General features: G+C 36.8%; 1 protein-coding gene and 1 long non-coding RNA gene across 2 annotated transcripts in view; one reads left to right on the forward strand and one right to left on the reverse strand.

The window, feature by feature from the left end:
• LOC309494418 (receptor tyrosine-protein kinase erbB-4-like) overlaps positions 1-6,988 on the forward strand; it is a 175,111-nt gene extending 168,123 nt beyond the window's left edge. The window contains exon 27 of the mRNA XM_082163755.1: positions 771-6,988. Within this exon, the coding sequence (XP_082019881.1) occupies positions 771-1,594 (824 nt within the window). The 3' untranslated portion in view covers positions 1,595-6,988. The remainder of the gene's footprint in view (positions 1-770) is intronic.
• Positions 1-17,677, reverse strand: part of LOC309494586 — a 109,805-nt gene extending 92,128 nt beyond the window's left edge. Inside the window, exon 1 of the long non-coding RNA XR_014204386.1 lies at positions 17,517-17,677. This is a non-coding gene — a long non-coding RNA (uncharacterized lncRNA). The remainder of the gene's footprint in view (positions 1-17,516) is intronic.
• Between the last annotated feature and the right edge of the window lie 270 nt (positions 17,678-17,947).

The raw sequence follows: 17,947 nt of genomic DNA on the forward strand, positions 1-17,947 counted from the left end.
GCTCAAAAGATGACATTCTAATGAATGTACTGGTCTTTTTATTTGTTTAGTGTTGTCTTTTAATATATTTTGTTTAATATATTTTATGGTTTTTATGTTAAATATTTTAATTTAGTTTTAATTTAAATATTTATTCTTAATTGTTTAGTTCGAAATTATATATTTATTCTTAATTGTTTAGTTTTAAGATATTTTAGACAATTTTTATTCTTATTTGCTTTTTCTTTTTTTTTTTTTCTTTTTTTTGGTCTATGGAACTACTTCTATTTTCCCCTTGTGGGATTAATAAAGTTCAGTTTGACTGAATCTGAATCAGTGACCACTGAGTCTCAACAGAACAGATCAGTTAAGAAGTTGTTGTTTTTTTGCTTTTTGGAGCTTGACAGCCCCAGTCCTCAGTCACTCAATCACATTTGAGTGGTCAAGATATAATTAAGAATTTGCTGCCTCATGTTCCACTGAAGAAATTAATTACATTAGGGTGCATAAATGTTAAAGTTTTTGAGGTGAAATGTTCCTTTAAAGGTGCACTTAGTTGTCATTTCCACTTATTAAGTTATATTATTATTATATTATTGTACTTTATATTATTTTATACCTTTGAAAAGGTAAAAAAGTTGAAAAGTTACTTTACTTTTCATCTATAAAATGATTGAACCTTTTTAGCAATTCCACACTTTTTCTTATATGAACAGCCATGGATAAAACAGTGTAGACATTATGCTTTCTAATACACATTTTATCCATGTCATTGTCTGTCACTTTTGCAGATCATCTGAATCCCGTTGAGGAGAATCCTTTTGTAACAAGGCGTAAAAATAAAGACGTTCACGCGCTAGACAACCCAGGTTACCACAGCACCCCTGATGGAAAGCCCAAGTGTGAAGATGAATACATCAATGAGCCCCTTTACCTCAACACATTCAACAACACCAGCGACATGAACCAGGAAATGTTATGGAAAAATGGAGTCTCCGTCCCGTTGCAGGTGACCACAGCATCCCACACTCCAGGCACCCACGTTCCCCACATCACACAACTGGGCAAACCCCATCATCACAGCCACGGACCGCACGTTCACTTCGCCATACCACCAGTTCAGCTGGTACACCCTGTACCAATGAGCCAAAATGATCAACATACCCATCCAGTCCAGTCGGTCCATGATCACGCCAGCAAATCTGTTTCGCAAGCACCAGCAGGCCAGATCTGTCTTGTGAGCCATCAAGTCCAACCAGGACACCCAAGCCAATCGAATCGTTCCCCACAACAGTTTCATTTGGCAAAGTCCTCAGTGGTAGGCAAACTGCCAGGTCACCCGGTGCAACCAGGCAGCCAGATTGGTTCCACATTAGTGGACAAGATGTACAAGAATAGCTTTGACAATCCTGAGTATTGGCAGCACAGCCTTCCGCCCAAGATTACCCCTCAGAACTCCCAAGACTCTTCGGTGGTCTGCAATAACAAGTTCCTTTACAAGCAGAACGGCCGCATACAGCCTGCCGTGGCTGAAAACCCTGAATATCTGTCTGGAATGAAGCCAGGAACAGTCCTGCCTCCTCCTCCGTACCGGCAGAGGAACACTGTGGTCTAAAATCCAGGTCTCCATGCTCTGAGGAGCCTGGTTCTTCTACCAGCACCTTAAATGTCTTTCCTTGATCCTCTGGTGGTCAAAAACGGGACTAGAAATAATACAAGCCACTGAACTGACATTATGCCACATAAAATATGGCATACAAACTTTGGGGAGGAGGTCAACGCAACCCATCCAAACACCATCCATCCCCAAAAACCTTGCCAGTCATCCAGGAACATAGTTTTTCTCCTCTACAGGTATTTTAAAGCGTTTCATACAGGACTGCACATAGTTAGATCTAGTAACATCATTAACTTGGTGAAATCAAAGATTCCAGACACTCTCAAAGGTCCTTAATTTGAGTCTGAAACAGAACATGGATGTTTGAAAGTAAAAAAAAAATCATTCTGAATGGAAAGAGAAGTGTATTTAAAAGAATATAGGAGCGAATATGCACTTGAATTTTATATTTTCCTGACTGGAACACTTGCACTTTTTCAGCAAATCCTTCATACCGCCAAAACTGCTGCCCTACTGGGAAGACTACTGTTAGACCTGAGAGGATTGTGAAATCATTGCTCAGCACAATGAGTTGAATAAAAGGCTGATAAAGGCACTGAGAGGTATTTGTTCATATTGGGAATACAATACAATAATCATCAGTGAAAAGTCACGGGGGTTATTTCCATTTGATGAGTGGTGAACTCACCTGTTGAGAGATACGGAGAATGAATTATCAGGAAGAACGGCACTGAATGGTTTACAGGGTGTTTACATTCATTTACTTCATCGGTACCTGAATTAAGTGGGAACTTTAAATCTCCTTTGCCAGAATTTTTAACTGTTACTTTTCTCTTCTTATTGGTTGGAAGACATATCCAGACTTGGTCAATATGCTATCAACACAATAAGGTCAACATGAAATTGATCCTATTTACTTCATTAATGTTCTGGGTGTTCCACGTTTTTTCAGTGACAAAATGTTAAAATTTGTTCATCACAATGTATAACTTGAACGTCCACCAGTAAAATAACTTCTAATGTCAAAATTATTTCATCAACAGCCAACTACACTGTAAAAATTATTCTTCTAAGAAAACAGAGATTTCTTACTTTTTGAAATGTAATGTTAAATTCAATGTTACTTGCCATTTCTTTTTAATTCATTGTGCAATTTAATAGCAATTTCTGAGTGAAAATGGTTTCTACAACTTTTTTTGCTTTATTCAGTGTAACTATTGTGGCATTGTTTATTATTAGCTAATTCCAATGTCATACAGTTATGGCAATAATACCAAATAATGATCAATTTGAACAAGTACTTTAATTCTGAATTTGACCTTCGGCCTCCACATCCCAGTCAGAAAGTCTCCTCAGAAGTAGGTGCCAATTGCGTTTTAGAAGTTTTGCAATCGACAAACTCGCATTCAGGGCATTTTATGGTGATATATGCCCATTTTCACCATCCAATCATTAAAATGAAGTCTGAACATCCTGTTTAGCATCACATTAAGGAAGTAAACTCTGAAAGCTGTTTTATGTTGACTTTCAATCATATATTTTCAGTGTTTTGTAGGTGATGTTTTGCCTTGGTATTCTTTTGTGTGTCTGGACTGCGTCCTGTTTCCAACTGAAGTTAGTAAATCAAATGAATCCTTTTAGTTTTAATCTGCTGGTTAACATATTTACTAGTAACTTTGAGTTTGTACAATTCAGTGTGTCAGTACTGAGCCTTTGACGGATCTGTAATTGGAAAATGGAATTTGGGCACAACAATTATTTTATTATCATTACTATTTATTCACAATGGCTGCTATGTTTTTATTTTGGGCATTTCATTGTATTTCATAAAACAAATTTTCTAGTTAACACAGCAGGTTTACATGAATTGGGGAGGTTGGGTATGTGATGCTGTGTTCCGCATCACAATGTCACATGACTGTGCTGTATTTTGTAAAATTGCAAACACTTAAAATGTGCCACTTTTCAGCACTAACATAATTAGAAAACAGCCTTCTTTAGTCTCTATCACTGTCAGTGGTCTAAAAGTGTGTGGTTTTATTTTTGTAGTTGTCTGTCTGTGATCTCACACCTAATAAGAAGTGTAGCACAAATACAGTAAGTGTTGCCCCTGTAGTTTCCAATCTACTATCACTGGTAGTTTATGTGCTTTTAAAGATGTATTGTCAGAAGACTAGTTCGTAGGTCAAATAAATGCCATTTTGGTGATGTTTTGTCCGATTTGTGGCATTTGAACACGAAGGCATTAGGGGTAGTGTGTTGCAACAAGATGCTTGAACATTTTAACAGTCTTTAACTGCCAAATATAACAAAGCCTAATCTCGAGGCTCCGTTATCAACAATTAAGCTGTTTTAGTTCTTCATTACTGGCCATTTTGATCTCATTGTTATATCTAGGTATTACCGGTAATGTGTTTGTGTTCATACTTGTACATTCAGATTCAAATTCAGAGTATTATAAAGTGTAAACCCTTTCAAATGTGTAACTTTGGTCTCAACTTTAGTCTGGTCAGAATCAGTGAAATACTTTTGTACATCTGTACGTCTGTAAAGTTCACTGGAAAAAATGTGGTCAGTAATAATTTGTAATATTTTAAACTGATACGAAAGTTCAAAAGAGCACCATTATTTGAAATAGAAAATTGATCCATTTATTGCTGAATAAAAGTATTAATTTCTTTAAAAAAAAACTGTCCCCAAACTCTCTTCCGTTAGTGTAAAAGGGTTTGCAGTTTATATTCTCTATACACTTATATTGTCCTTTATTAGCTGCTAATGTATGAAAATAAACGTGCACTTGAACCACACTGTATTTTACATACTAAACATGCCTACGAATACTAATGAGATCATGTTTAACTGGCTGGAATGAATTAAATTAACCATATTTGAAATAGTTTCATCATTTTACTTGAAATATGAACTTGTAAACTGATGCATGTGGAACCACAGCAGGGAAGCATCTGTTTACACAGATTAAGCAATTTTATGGACTGCCGAGAATCAGCTTATAAGAGTCACACAATTTGCAGTAATTCACTATTCAGAATGGAGTGGGAAGTACAGATTTTTTTAAACATACGACATTTTGTGTGCAGTAAAATGTACAGTATTTCTGAGCCATGAGGCATTTGGAGTGACTGTAACATGGGTTCTTCTAAAGGTATTTTTGTAGAGTGTTGAAAGATTTATGGGGAAGTGTAAATATATAGAGACTGTTGCATCAAGTTTTTTTTGTTTTTGTTTTTCCATTTCTTTGCCATCAAATGTTCAGTTCTGTTTAACATGCGCCGTCTGTAGTAATGGTCTGACATTGTGTCAGTAATGTTGTATATGTGACGTTTGATTTGATCTCAAGTGATGTTGTTTTCCTCTGGCCTGTTTCTTTCTGTGTCATGCTATGTTCTGTGAATTTCTTCTTCTCTCGCTGCTTCTATGGTTAGCTGTGGCCCTTTCCTTCCCTCCATAAGTGCCCATTTTCTCTATTCTTTACCTTTATCTTCTTTATCTTCTATTAGTTGTAAATATAACTTAAGACTTACAGAAAGACGCAACAGAAGATGATCTACTTCTGTCAACCTAATTTTAAAACAATACTGGCATATCTAGAGTGAATTATATTTATTATTGACATTTTGTTTTGTATGTCTGCATTTGGTTTGATTGCTTTGTACTAGATATGATCATGATGAGAAACTTGCTACAGTTGAAGCACTTGCAGTAAAATGTTTAAAATCACTGGGTGGCTTATCCATTATTACTGATGGTGGTATGTGCTAAGCTAACTAGAAATATGTTAAATAATTTATAGTAGCCTAAAAAGTATTTGGACTCTTAAGTCACACTTAAAAAATGAATTTTGGGGCATTCAATAACAAAATATTGAAACCAAGTGGTAATTGCAGCGATACTAGATTTTTTTTTTCTCAGAATTAGCTTCAAGGGACAGTTCATTCTGCCATTAATTACTCACCCTCGTGACGTTACAAAGACTTTCGTTCATCTATTTTATACAAATGAAGATCTTTTTAATGAAATCTGAGATATTTCTGTCCCTCACAACTACCACTTTCAATCCCCAGAAAGGAAGTAAAGATTAAAGTAGCCTAATCCATGTGACTCCAGTGCTTAACCTCAATTTTATGAGGCGACTGAGTGCTTTCTTTGCACACAAAAAATTATAATAATATTATGCTGCGTTCCAGACGAGGTTGGTAAGAATTCCCAAATGTCCCACTTCAGACCTTGGTGAGTTCCAGCCAATCAGACGTCACGTTCACATGTTGACCACATGATGTCTCCACGATGGAGAAATAAAACTGAGTAAAAACAACATAAAACGTTTTGAAAACAGCTGACGAAAAGCAAAAACAAAGTTATTATTACATAGGCCTACACTTAATGACAAATGATTATTTTTACGTTTATGCTCTCTTGGAAGTGACGTGGTTGGGGTTGATCGAGGTTTCCCTCGTTCACAGGTCGAATGTCCGACTTTGAGTGACGTTCCAGACGTTACTTCCAAGAACGAGGTGCCAAAAATCCCAATTCCGAGCTGTCTGGAACGCACAGCGTCTGCTCTTGTGTCAACACAACACGCGTGCGTGCGTCGTGGGGCTCTCGTGAACGCGCATTGGAGATGAATATTTTTGAAATAAAGTGGTAAATTATGGTTAGTTTTTTTTTTTTTTTTTTTTTTTTTTTTTTTTTTTTTAAACAAAGCACTCGTGTCGCTTCATAAAATTGAGGTTAAAGATTTTCATTTGTCTTGCGGGTTTGGAACGACATGAGGGTGAGTAGCTAATTAATGACAGTTTTTCATTCTTTGGTGAACTGACCCTTTGAGCCATTTTTGCAATGGCATTTCAGTGAATGAATGAAGTCAGTTCCTGCCAGTTTCCGACCTGAAAGTGTCAAAATACTTTTTAATTTGAGCAGCATATTGCTTTATAGTTTAAAAAATAACATTATTTATTTTGTGTTTGAGGTTTTTTTTACAAGCTTCTGACATGGTTTATTTTTTTATTATTTTTATTATTATTATTAATAAATACCACTTTGTTCAATACTTTATTATTTTAATGCAGTAATATTCAAAACATGTATAAGTGTGCCCAAAATGTTTGGGGGCCACTGTGTTTTAGAGCTTTGTCAGTTTTGTACATTGTTTTTGTTTCAGTTTTATTATAACATTAAAAGCCCCCACAGACAAAACTACAAAAAAACATTAGGGTCAGTAGTTCAAATCATTCCCCTTTCTGTTTCCATTTTAATTGGTAGTGGCCACCCTCCACCAAACTGAATGCCAACTGAACTGAAATACTTCATATTTGTTACATGATCCTGTTACAAAGTATATTTTCAATTTAATATGAATAAAGTTAAAATGAATTTGAACAAGAAAGTGTGTGGTTTACTACCATAAGAATGCATGCAGTAATGTTTGATAATTCAAATGAAGTCTCCTAAAGACCAGCTTTAAATAAACTGCATTTATTTATCTTTCATATTATATAAATTAATCCTATTTGTTTTATCAAAAGGGAAAAGACTGTCGCTCATGTCTTTTATCAGTATAGCATCAGACAATATCAAAATCTATATCTGTGACAGTGAATTATTCAGTTTTGAAGCATAAAAGCGGGTTGTTGCTGATGCATTTAATAAATCTTTTTCGCACACCACGGATTCCACCTCAACAAAGTTTTAAAGAATTCCCTAGCTAGGAGTATCAGCAAAGTTATCTTATATTCAACAGAAGTCTTTTGCTGAACTCAGAGACTTTCACTCGAGTCATAAATAAATCACAACTGTCCAATGCTGGGATACCTCTCTGATGTTTCAGATATTAATACTAATCAGCCAACTGCATGCTGGCTGTTCAACATGTTTATGCAGTGAAACCCAGCTTGTTTTATCAAAAGAAAAACTGAATTCGTTGTCAGGATGCTAGTATGGTTGTCTGGGCGTTGCTATTCGGTTGTTAAGATGTTCTGCATGATCTTTAACATGAAGCTATGGCATTAATCTGGGGTGCGTCTCCTGTACAACTTCGAATGAAAATAAAAGCCTCTTCATATCAAGTGATTGTCTCTTCAGAAAATTAGGACTTTACGATCTATTTATGATCTTTTTGAAGCGTTAAAGGCGGTAGTTGCGTAGCTGTCAATGGAGGGACAGAAATCTCTCAGATTTCATTAAAAAGATCCGTGTTCCGAAGATGAACGAAGGTCTTACGGGTTTGGAATGACATGAGGGTGAGTAATTAATGACAGAATTTTCATTTTTGGGTGAAGTATCCTTTAACCACCATATTACGATACATCAGAGTAAAAACTTACTAGCTAGTCACGACTGTTTCCCGAAACCGGTTGCACCTCTGTTGTTTGAACCACGTTCGTTTGACAATAGAGTGCTGGAACCTGGAAGACTAATTCAACACTGGTTTCCTCAAGATTTTCCTATGGGTATTTATAATTTTTCATTAAATTTGTTCAATTTATGAGTAAAATAAGGTCTGTGGTAAACATAACTTGACACTTTGATCTACAATGTAGATTACACATATGACATACCTATAGTGGGGAGAGCAAGTATTTGATACACTGCCGATTTTGCAGGTTTTCCCACTTACAAAGCATGTAGAGGTCTGTAATTTTTATCATAGGTACTCTTTAAAGGAACACTCCACCGTTTTTTGAAATAGGGCTTATTCACCTTCTTTCCTACATTTAGATAGGTGGGCAAATGCATTTTTGTCTCAGTGCATGCATTGTTTTAGTTTGACAGGGTCGGCGCTAGCTTAGCTTAGCATAATGAATGGAATCCTTTGTTGCCAGCTAGCATGTCCTGAGTAAAAGTGATATAAATAATAAAAAAAACCCAGCTAATTACTTCTTGTGCTGCGTATTCACAACAAGTACAAATAGCGATGCAGATTAACACTAGGCGATTTCCTATGCAGATATTGACTTGGGACTATATTAGGGGGAAGCACAGGCGAAGCACTGCTACTTGGGCGCAGGGATATCACGCCCAAGTAGCAGTGCTTCGCCTGTGCTTCCCCCTAATATAGTCCTTAATATATAAGACAATATCTGCCTTGGAAATCGCCTAGTGATAATCTGCATTGCTATTAGTACTCTTTGTGAATATGCAGGCCACAAGAAGTAATTTGATGGGGTTTTTTAATATATATATCACTTTTACTCAGGACATGCTAGCTGGCAACAAAGGATTCCATTCATTAAGCTAAGCTAAGCTAGCGCCGACCCTGTCAAACTTAAACAATGCATGCACTGAGACAAAAATGCATTTGCCCACCTATCTAAATGTAGGAAAGAAGGTGAATGAGCCCTATTTCAAAAAACAGTGGAGTGTTCCTTTAACTGTGAGTGATGGAATCTAAAATAAAAATCCAGAAAATCACATTGTATGATTTTTAAGTAATTAATTTGCATTTCATTGCATGACAAAAGTATTTGATACATCAGAAAAGCAGAACTTAATATTTGGTACAGAAACCTTTATTTGCAATTACATAGATCATATGTTTCCTGTAGTTCTTGACCAGGTTTGCCACCAGGACCCACTCCATACAGACCTTCTCCAGATCCTTCAGGTTTTGGGGCTGTCGCTGGGCAATACAGACTTTCAGCTCCCTCCAAAGACTTTCTATTGGGTTCAGGTCTGGCTAGGCCACTCCAGGAGACCTTGAGAGCATACCAATCACATGTACAAACATTTTAGTTTGTAGCGATAAAATTAAATAATATAAACACCCAAAACAACACTTAAACCTTCCAAACAGGTTAAACAACAACCATTAACAGAGAAAGAGTTTAACAACAAATTAAATAGAAAACAGCTTTTTCTATATCCCCTCCCCCTCTGACATCATACCAAAATGGTATCTTCCACAGGAAGTGATGTGGCTGTTTCTATAAAAAACAGATTAACCTGGATTATGGGTTCGGTTGTACAGAGTGTGAACTGGGAAGTTTAACTGCAATAAGGTTTGTGGAAATTATGTGGAAAAATAAAGGTAATTATTATATGAATTATTATGTGTTCTGGCATTCTGTTATTTTTAGAAAAATAATAACATCTTTAAAGGAAATTTATCAAGAGTTGAAAACTATAACAAAACACAGCAGCACCAAACTTTAGACTAAACAAAACAAAAACTCCATAACACTTTCCTGATGTGTACACAGATGTAACTATTGCCGGCAATGCACAGTATTAGTGAAATGGGTGTGTTTGTAAGTCCAAGTTTATAGAGTCACCAGGTTAACCTGTGACAGTTACTCTTGTGAACGATGCTTTTGGTAAACCTACCCCAGATCGTTTAGAAAAATAATAGCACATTTCTTCTCAAGAAGCTGAGCAATTTGAGATATCGATAGTAAGAATGAGGAATAATATGAGGAATAGTAATGATGCCATAGTCTAATATAGGCTTGAACAGGGGCAATGGGACAATGAGTGCACATTGTGAAGAAAATAGGCTTTGAGAAGAAAGAAAATGTGTTTATTTAATTTATGTGCAAAACAACATCTCATTGAATGAAGTGTCAGCTCACTTAGACAGGCCTGTGTTAGATCTACAGGGCATGCAATTATACAAAATCAGTCTGTATCTACCGCTCTGATGACAGCATTGTTGGACAACAATTGCTATTTAATTGGGGTTGCCACACTGACAAGCATGTTACTTCTTTAACTGTCAGGTGGCTGTGTCATTAAAGCTGTATTGGACATGCTTGTCAAGTCTTAATTATCCCTCGAACATCTTTGCATACTAGCCTGTCCCCTTTTCCCACTTTCATATTTCTCATGCTTTTCTTTTGCAGTGTTACTTTTTAGCAGGAATGAAAGCCTTGACTAACACAATATATTGCTCTAATCAGTTCATCCCACCTAGTCTCATTTGTTACAGACAAGCTCCTGTCTGAGCTGGATCGGTAGGCTAATAATGCCTCATGTGAAGCACTCGCAACAATTCCCAAAAGACATTTCAAGTACAAAAAAACTCACTTTTGGGTTGTACTTTCCTTATTGTCCCTAAAAGCTCCCATTTCCAAGATATTTCCTCAAGTCTGTCAATTAAATGGCCCCAAAAGAATATTTCTAATATTTCCGGAGTTCATTTTGTTCACATCTCTTCCACGTCTGGTTCCTTTTTAGTTTGCTTCTTTTAAAAGAGTCCAAGAGTACTTATAAAAAATCAGTAGCTTCAAGAAATAATGCAATTAATTTAGCAACTTTGCTCTAACCCTGCTTTTGCTGAAACATTTTTCTCTCTTCATGAGAAGGTATAAATATCAAAGAGTTGTAGTTTACTGTTGGCTCATATAAAGTACAAGTGTACTACATGAAATAGTCTTGGATGTGAATGCAAGTTATTTGTCATAAATAAAACTGGTCAGATTGGGTTGCCAGTATCCTATCAGTATGTAGAATACCTGCTCTCAGTATTTTGCCCCAGATGGCATGTTTAGACTTTATTTTTGTTATGTTTAGACCTCTCCAACATCTCACACTAGATAAGAGACAGAGATGGAGAGTTGTAATTTCCACAACATTCTCTGTTTCCTTTGTTATAAAACCAGTCCCATACAGTCCATACAGATGCACACCAAACACATTTCTTTTCACACACCAGAATTCACTTTATTGGCAGCCAATAGTTAAATAATGATTATTATTATTATTATTAAATATTGCAAAGCTATAAAACAATTTGCATCTTATTTGCAACAATTTGCATTAAATGCAATTGATGGTGGTGATTTTAAAAAACAACTGGTTGGTCTTGACCCAAAAATGATCCACAGTTCTCATTTAATACAGTTGCATCATGGGAAAACTATGTTAAATGCAAATATTAAACCATATAGTTGTTTATTGTTAAATAAATAGTATTACACTTCTCTATCTTGGTGGCAGAAATGTATTTATTTTTAAAAGTGGGTTGGAACAGAGTCCAATGTAAAATTGGGGTCCTGAAACAAAACCATGTATAGTATTAAATATATTTTAGAGCAGTGTAAGAGTTTAAAATCTGCTGAATATGTTCTTCTTTATGAACCTATGAACTCATTTGTATCCTTTTTCCTGTATAAAGTCTGCAAGTGCTACAGAAGTGGCGATAAGCAAAATGTGATGTGATCTCTTTAATACTTTTATGCATTAATTAATTAGCTCATTAATTAAACATTAAATGTAGTCCCTCTTCCTGCAGGGCATAATGTTTCCACAGTGTAGTGATTATAGGGTAAGATTGGATGACCATTAAAGGAGGAAAATGTGTGTGTTCGCACACTTTCAGTTTCAGGGAATAGCAGTTAATAAGTCCCCTGGTAACTGTGGTTCTCCCTTGTCTCTTATTCTTCAGTATCTCAGTGTGAGATCCCGTTAATACCATCACAGTCCATACCTCGCTGGTAGTATCCACATGGGGAACACTTACCCGAGCACCATCCGAACCCTTGGATCCCAAAAAAACACTATAAGGTTATTTTTTCTTGAACCCTCTCTGTTTTGCATTCATTTGACACCCACACCAAGCGTTACCTCACAAATGTTACTGATGGAGCTGTCCGTGGTGCTACTACCTTTGTTTTGCCATAGCGCTGTCCGTGGTGCTGATAACCCACTGTATATGCATGCCATGTAGGCGTCCCTGACCATTTAAAATTCAAAGGGCCATAAATTAATGAGTTCTTATCTGTGCACCCATGGCCCTGGTTTCCGGCTCCAGGCCCTGTTATGTCTAATAATGGTGGAATGAGCAGAGGTTGCACGGGGGGTGAGCGAGGGACTCTTTGTGACTGTCACCGTGGGTCCTTGGCTCTATCTCTCAGCTGCAGACAGACAGATAGGAAGCATCACTATGCAGCATGGCGGAGCTGTTTGTCTGGGGTGGTTGTGACACCCTCCGCTTGGGGGTATTTTAATGAGCTCCCCTGGGACGAGCATTAGTCATTTAACATCCTGAGGAGAGCTGGGGCATCCAAACACACACATACCTGTGCTGTCCAAAACTCTGAGCGGACACACATACTCATATACACAAAACAAGCATCTGAATTCCAGAGAGTGGGCAACAGGTTCCAAAAGTACTGCTAAGTAGTGTGCAGCCTGTTTTGACTGTGGAGATAGGAATATAAATGGAGTTAAAGTATGTATGTTGGGAATTGTTGTCAAATAGATGAATCTCACTAAAACACAGTTCATATTTCACTCTAAAATAAAAGGGGGGAAATGTGTATACACACTGTAAATTACTATGTACATTTTATTATTATTTCTATAAAAAAAATTAAAAAAAATTGTCATTACCATGATGCAGACAGTCATTTTACTTTTAAACATGGGTCATATTTCACTCTAATAGATAGATAGATAGATAGATAGATAGATAGATAGATAGATAGATAGATAGATAGATAGATAGATAGATAGATAGATAGATAGATAGATAGATAGATAGATAGATAGATAGATAGATAGATAGATAGACTACCGTTCAAAAGTTTGGGGTCAGTAAGATTTTAAGGTTTTTAAAAGAAGTATCTTCTGCTCACCAAGGCTGCATTTATTTGATAAAAAAAAACAATAAAAAAACAGTAATATTGTGACAATTTAAAATGACTGTTTTCTATTTGAATATATTTTAAACTGTAATTTATTCCTGTGATCAAAGCTGAATTTTCAGCATCATTACTCCAGTCTTCAGTCCTTCAGAAATCATTCTAATATGATGATTTGATGCTCAAGAAACATTCATTATTATCAATGTTGAAAACAGTTGTGTAATTTTTGATAGATGTAGATAGATAGATAGATAGATAGATAGATAGATAGATAGATAGATAGATAGATAGATAGATAGATAGATAGATAGATAGATAGATAGATAGATAGATAGATAGATAGATAGATAGATAGATAGATAGATAGATAGATAGATTGATAGATTTGATTTTGGTGTGAAATATGACATTTACTTGGCTGGTTTCTTGAGATTTATCCATGTATCGATCCATGCATTTTTTATTATTATTTTTATTTCATAAACCAGCCAGCAATACAAATAAAGATTCCTATTAGTATTGTTGACTGTCATTTCTGACATGACCAATAATGCACCACAACTATGAGCCATGCAATATGCAGTAGTTCACCGCATACACAGAAAATAGATCTCACCAAGCTGCTCAATTCTGCATAGAGGATTCTGTCTACAAAATGCCTTGTTTCGTTTCCAGTCACAAATGTACAATTAAACATGCATTTTTCGAGATGCCTGCACCCAACATGTGATAGGTTAAATGGCTAGTAGGACAACAACAAGGCCGATCTGATTTTGTTTATCTTGGACAAGCTAATTAAAGTGTCACAATTCATTATACAGGCCGTGCCCCACCTTGTCAGATGGAAAATAGGAATATCAATCATTTTGCGCTCCGGCTCAACCTTTTCCCCTAGCGGATCTTATTGGTTGCTGCCGTGTCAGTCCTGTTTGAGACAACAGTGAGGAATGGGTTTCCCCCAAACACTTGTCAATTTTCTTTCACTTCTTCGCCTTTGTCAGAACGCTGTCATGCAAGCGTGACCTCCCATACCTCAGAGAGCACGTTGTGTGTGCACTATTGAAGGGTCCTTTACCCTTGTGTTGACATCATGACGAGTGGAATATGATGTTGCCTGTTAACCAGAGTGAACTGTCACTCATTTGACAATTGATTTCCCTGTCTTTATTTACCTCTTCTTCTTTTTTTTTTTATATATTGATGCATTTTTCAACAAAAGATATTTTACATATCCTACAAACACAAAAGCAAACAGCTTAATTGATAGCATCTGTGCTGGATTCTGTCCAAAAGCAGGTGAGTATAGTTTCATTTTACATGTAAATACTTGTTTGGTGTCAGACAAATGTGCAGACAAATGGCAAACTGACAGCTCTGACAAGCTATTACTGTCCACTACAGGTTATGGAGATGTGTTTTGCTGGACACTATTTTTGGAAGCAGAGACGGTATTGTTTTGAGAATGACAATGTAAGAAATTCATAGGATATCTACCTAACAATTATGTCTTTTGGAGAATTTGAAAGATTTTAGATCTTTAAAATACTGTGAGAAATATCAAAAAAGGGGGTCCTATTACATTTTCAATTTTCTGAAAATGTTGCTGTTTGAGCATGAAAAAGGTCTGCAGAGTTACAAAGACCTTACAAAGACCATACTCTCTCCAAAAGTAGTTATTCTCTATATCAGTGCTCACTGTTTCTGAACTCACTGTTTCTGAACTGTTTCTGAAGATTGCAGTCTTGAGTTTTCTTCCGGGAACGAACCAGTCACAATATTACTCATTTAAATAATTCCCGCCCAAGGCATATTCAAAATAAAGGGGGCGGGGCCTGGTGGAGTTGCATTAGTAGTGTGTTGAAACTGGCAGTTATGGTAAGGGGCGTGACCTTTCCCAAACACACTCGAAGCGGTTGACCAATCACAATACACTGATCCAGCCGACCAATCAGAGCATGTTGCACTTTTCGGAAGGAGGGGCTTCATAGAGACAGGAACTAAACAGGGGTGCGTTTCCCAAAGCCAACTATGGTCACAAGTTCCATCGTTACCAATGGAGTTCAATGGAAATTGTGATCATAGTTGGCCAACGATGCTTTTGGGAAATGCCCCCTAGAGCGATTCAGACAGAATGGGAAAAGAGGTGCTGCAACAATGTCAAATGTGTGGGAAAAACATTCAAGCATGAAAATCTATTCTAGTAGATCCCAAAAAACAAACAAAAAATCAAGACTTTGAAAGATGGCATCATTTCTGTCATCCAGGCACCAAAAGATTGATGTTTTTACAGCAGTCATAGGCAATATCAGACTGAACTACTCCCAACCACCGTTACACTGTAAATCACACAAATATCTGCAGAACAAGCACTGACGAAGCACATCCTTGTTTTATTATCCTTCTCTTTTGGCATGTTTTGCATGCATTGCATTGTTCAGGGGTAAAATACATCTTCAGGTGAAGTGAGTGGAGTGGAGTGATAAGTAGTGTGAAAGTCACATAATATCATAGTAATCATTTTCAAAGAGAGACGGTTTATTTATGTGCTATTTACTGAACCGGTTTTCAGGTATAAGTAAAAGACAGAAAAGTAGAAATAAAACTAAAACTCTGACCATACCTGAGAAAGTTTTGTGTAACCTTAAAAAGAAATATGCTGACACTTTCCTATAAAACTCAAGCCAGGTGTAAGAAATAGGGTCATAAATTGTTTTCATTGATTCTGTCATTGCAATCTTGTAAAACACTATTTCATAATGGAATTCTTGTACGTAATCCTTGCTCTTTATGTCTGTTGTCTGAAATAGAGAGATGTCCTTTGAGAGTTGATAAAAGTACAAGATCAAAAAGCTCAGAAACATTTAATACTCACACTCTTAAAAATAAAGGTTCTTTATTGGCATCTATGAAGACCTTTAACATCCGTGGAACCTTTCCATTGCGTAAAGGGATTTTTATTGTGGAAAATGGTGCTTTAAATTATGAGAATGTCCTTCACACTAAAAAGTTGTTTTATAAAGTGTTCTTTGGGGAACCTAAAATGGTTCTTCTATGACATCACTGAAAAACCCCTCTTTTGGAACCTTTAGTTTTAAGAGTGCATGATCCAATGAATGTATTACCACATAAAATATCTTCTCAATGAAAAGAGTTTAAGTGCAGGTTACATACAGAAATATGTTTTTTTCCCCTCGTGATTGTAAAACTTTTTGTGTTTTTATAAGGTTTATGCTTAAATTCTTGAAATTATTGTACACTAATATACACTCACCTAAAGGATTATTAGGAACACCATACTGTGTTTGACCCCCTATCGCCTTCAGAACTGCCTTAATTCTACGTGGCATTGATTCAACAAGGTGCTGAAAGCATTCTTTAGAAATGTTGACCCATATTGATAGGATAGCATCTTGCAGTTGATGGAGATTTGTGGGATGCACATCCAGGGCACGAAGCTCCCGTTCCACCACATCCCAAAGATGCTCTATTGGGTTGAGATCTGGTGACTGTGGGGGCCATTTAGTACAGTGAACTCATTGTCATGTTCAAGAAACCAATTTGAAATGATTCGAGCTTTGTGACATGGTGCATTATCCTGCTGGAAGTAGCCATCAGAGGATGGGTACATGGTGGTCATAAAGGGATGGACATGGTCAGAAACAATGCTCAGGTAGGCCGTGGCATTTAAACGATGCCCAATTGGCACTAAGGGGCCTAAAGTGTGCCAAGAAAACATCCCCCACACCATTACACCACCACCACCAGCCTGCACAGTGGTAACAAGTCATGATGGATCCATGTTCTCATTCTGTTTACGCCAAATTCTGACTCTACCATCTGAATGTCTCAACAGAAATCGAGACTCATCAGACCAGGCAACATTTTTCCAGTCTTCAACTGTCCAATTTTGGTGAGCTCGTGCAAATTGTAGCCTTTTTTTTTCCTTTTTGTAGTGGAGATGAGTGGTACCCGGTGGGGTCTTCTGCTGTTGTAGCCCATCCGCCTCAAGGTTGTGCGTGTTGTGGCTTCACAAATGCTTTGCTGCATACCTTGGTTGTAAAGAGTGGTTATTTCAGTCAAAGTTGCTCTTCTATCAGCTTGAATCAGTCGGCCCATTCTCCTCTGACCTCTAGCATCAACAAGGCATTTTCGCCCACAGGACTGCCGCATACTGGATGTTTTTCCCTTTTCACACCATTCTTTGTAAACCCTAGAAATGGTTGTGCATGAAAATCCCAGTAACTGAGCAGATTGTGAAATACTCAGACCGGCCCGTCTGGCACCAACAACCATGCCACGCTCAAAATTGCTTAAATCACCTTTCTTTCCCATTCTGACATTCAGTTTGGAGTTCAGGAGATTGTCTTGACCAGGACCACACCCCTAAATGCATTGAAGCAACTGCCATGTGATTGGTTGATTAGATAATTGCATTAATGAGAAATTGAACAGGTGTTCCTAATAATCCTTTAGGTGAGTGTAAATTGTGCCAGTCATTTCTTGTGCCGTCTTTGGTTTATTAAAATGTTCTTGCGGCGTGCCATTTTTTATTAAGCATCTCAATTAATATGGTCATAAAACACCATGAAAATTTTGCATGTCACACTGCAGGTGAATGTGAACATCCTTTATATCGAAATATATTTTAAATATAAACCTACGGATGTGAGTTAAAGAAGAAAGGTTTAACGATTTGGATGATTAATCCTCTGCTTGTGCAAGTGCATAAATAAGTGTCTAATCAGTTCAT

Source organism: Leuciscus leuciscus (genome assembly GCF_965113295.1).
Source record: "Leuciscus leuciscus genome assembly, chromosome: 3".
Lineage (NCBI taxonomy): Eukaryota > Metazoa > Chordata > Actinopteri > Cypriniformes > Leuciscidae > Leuciscus > Leuciscus leuciscus.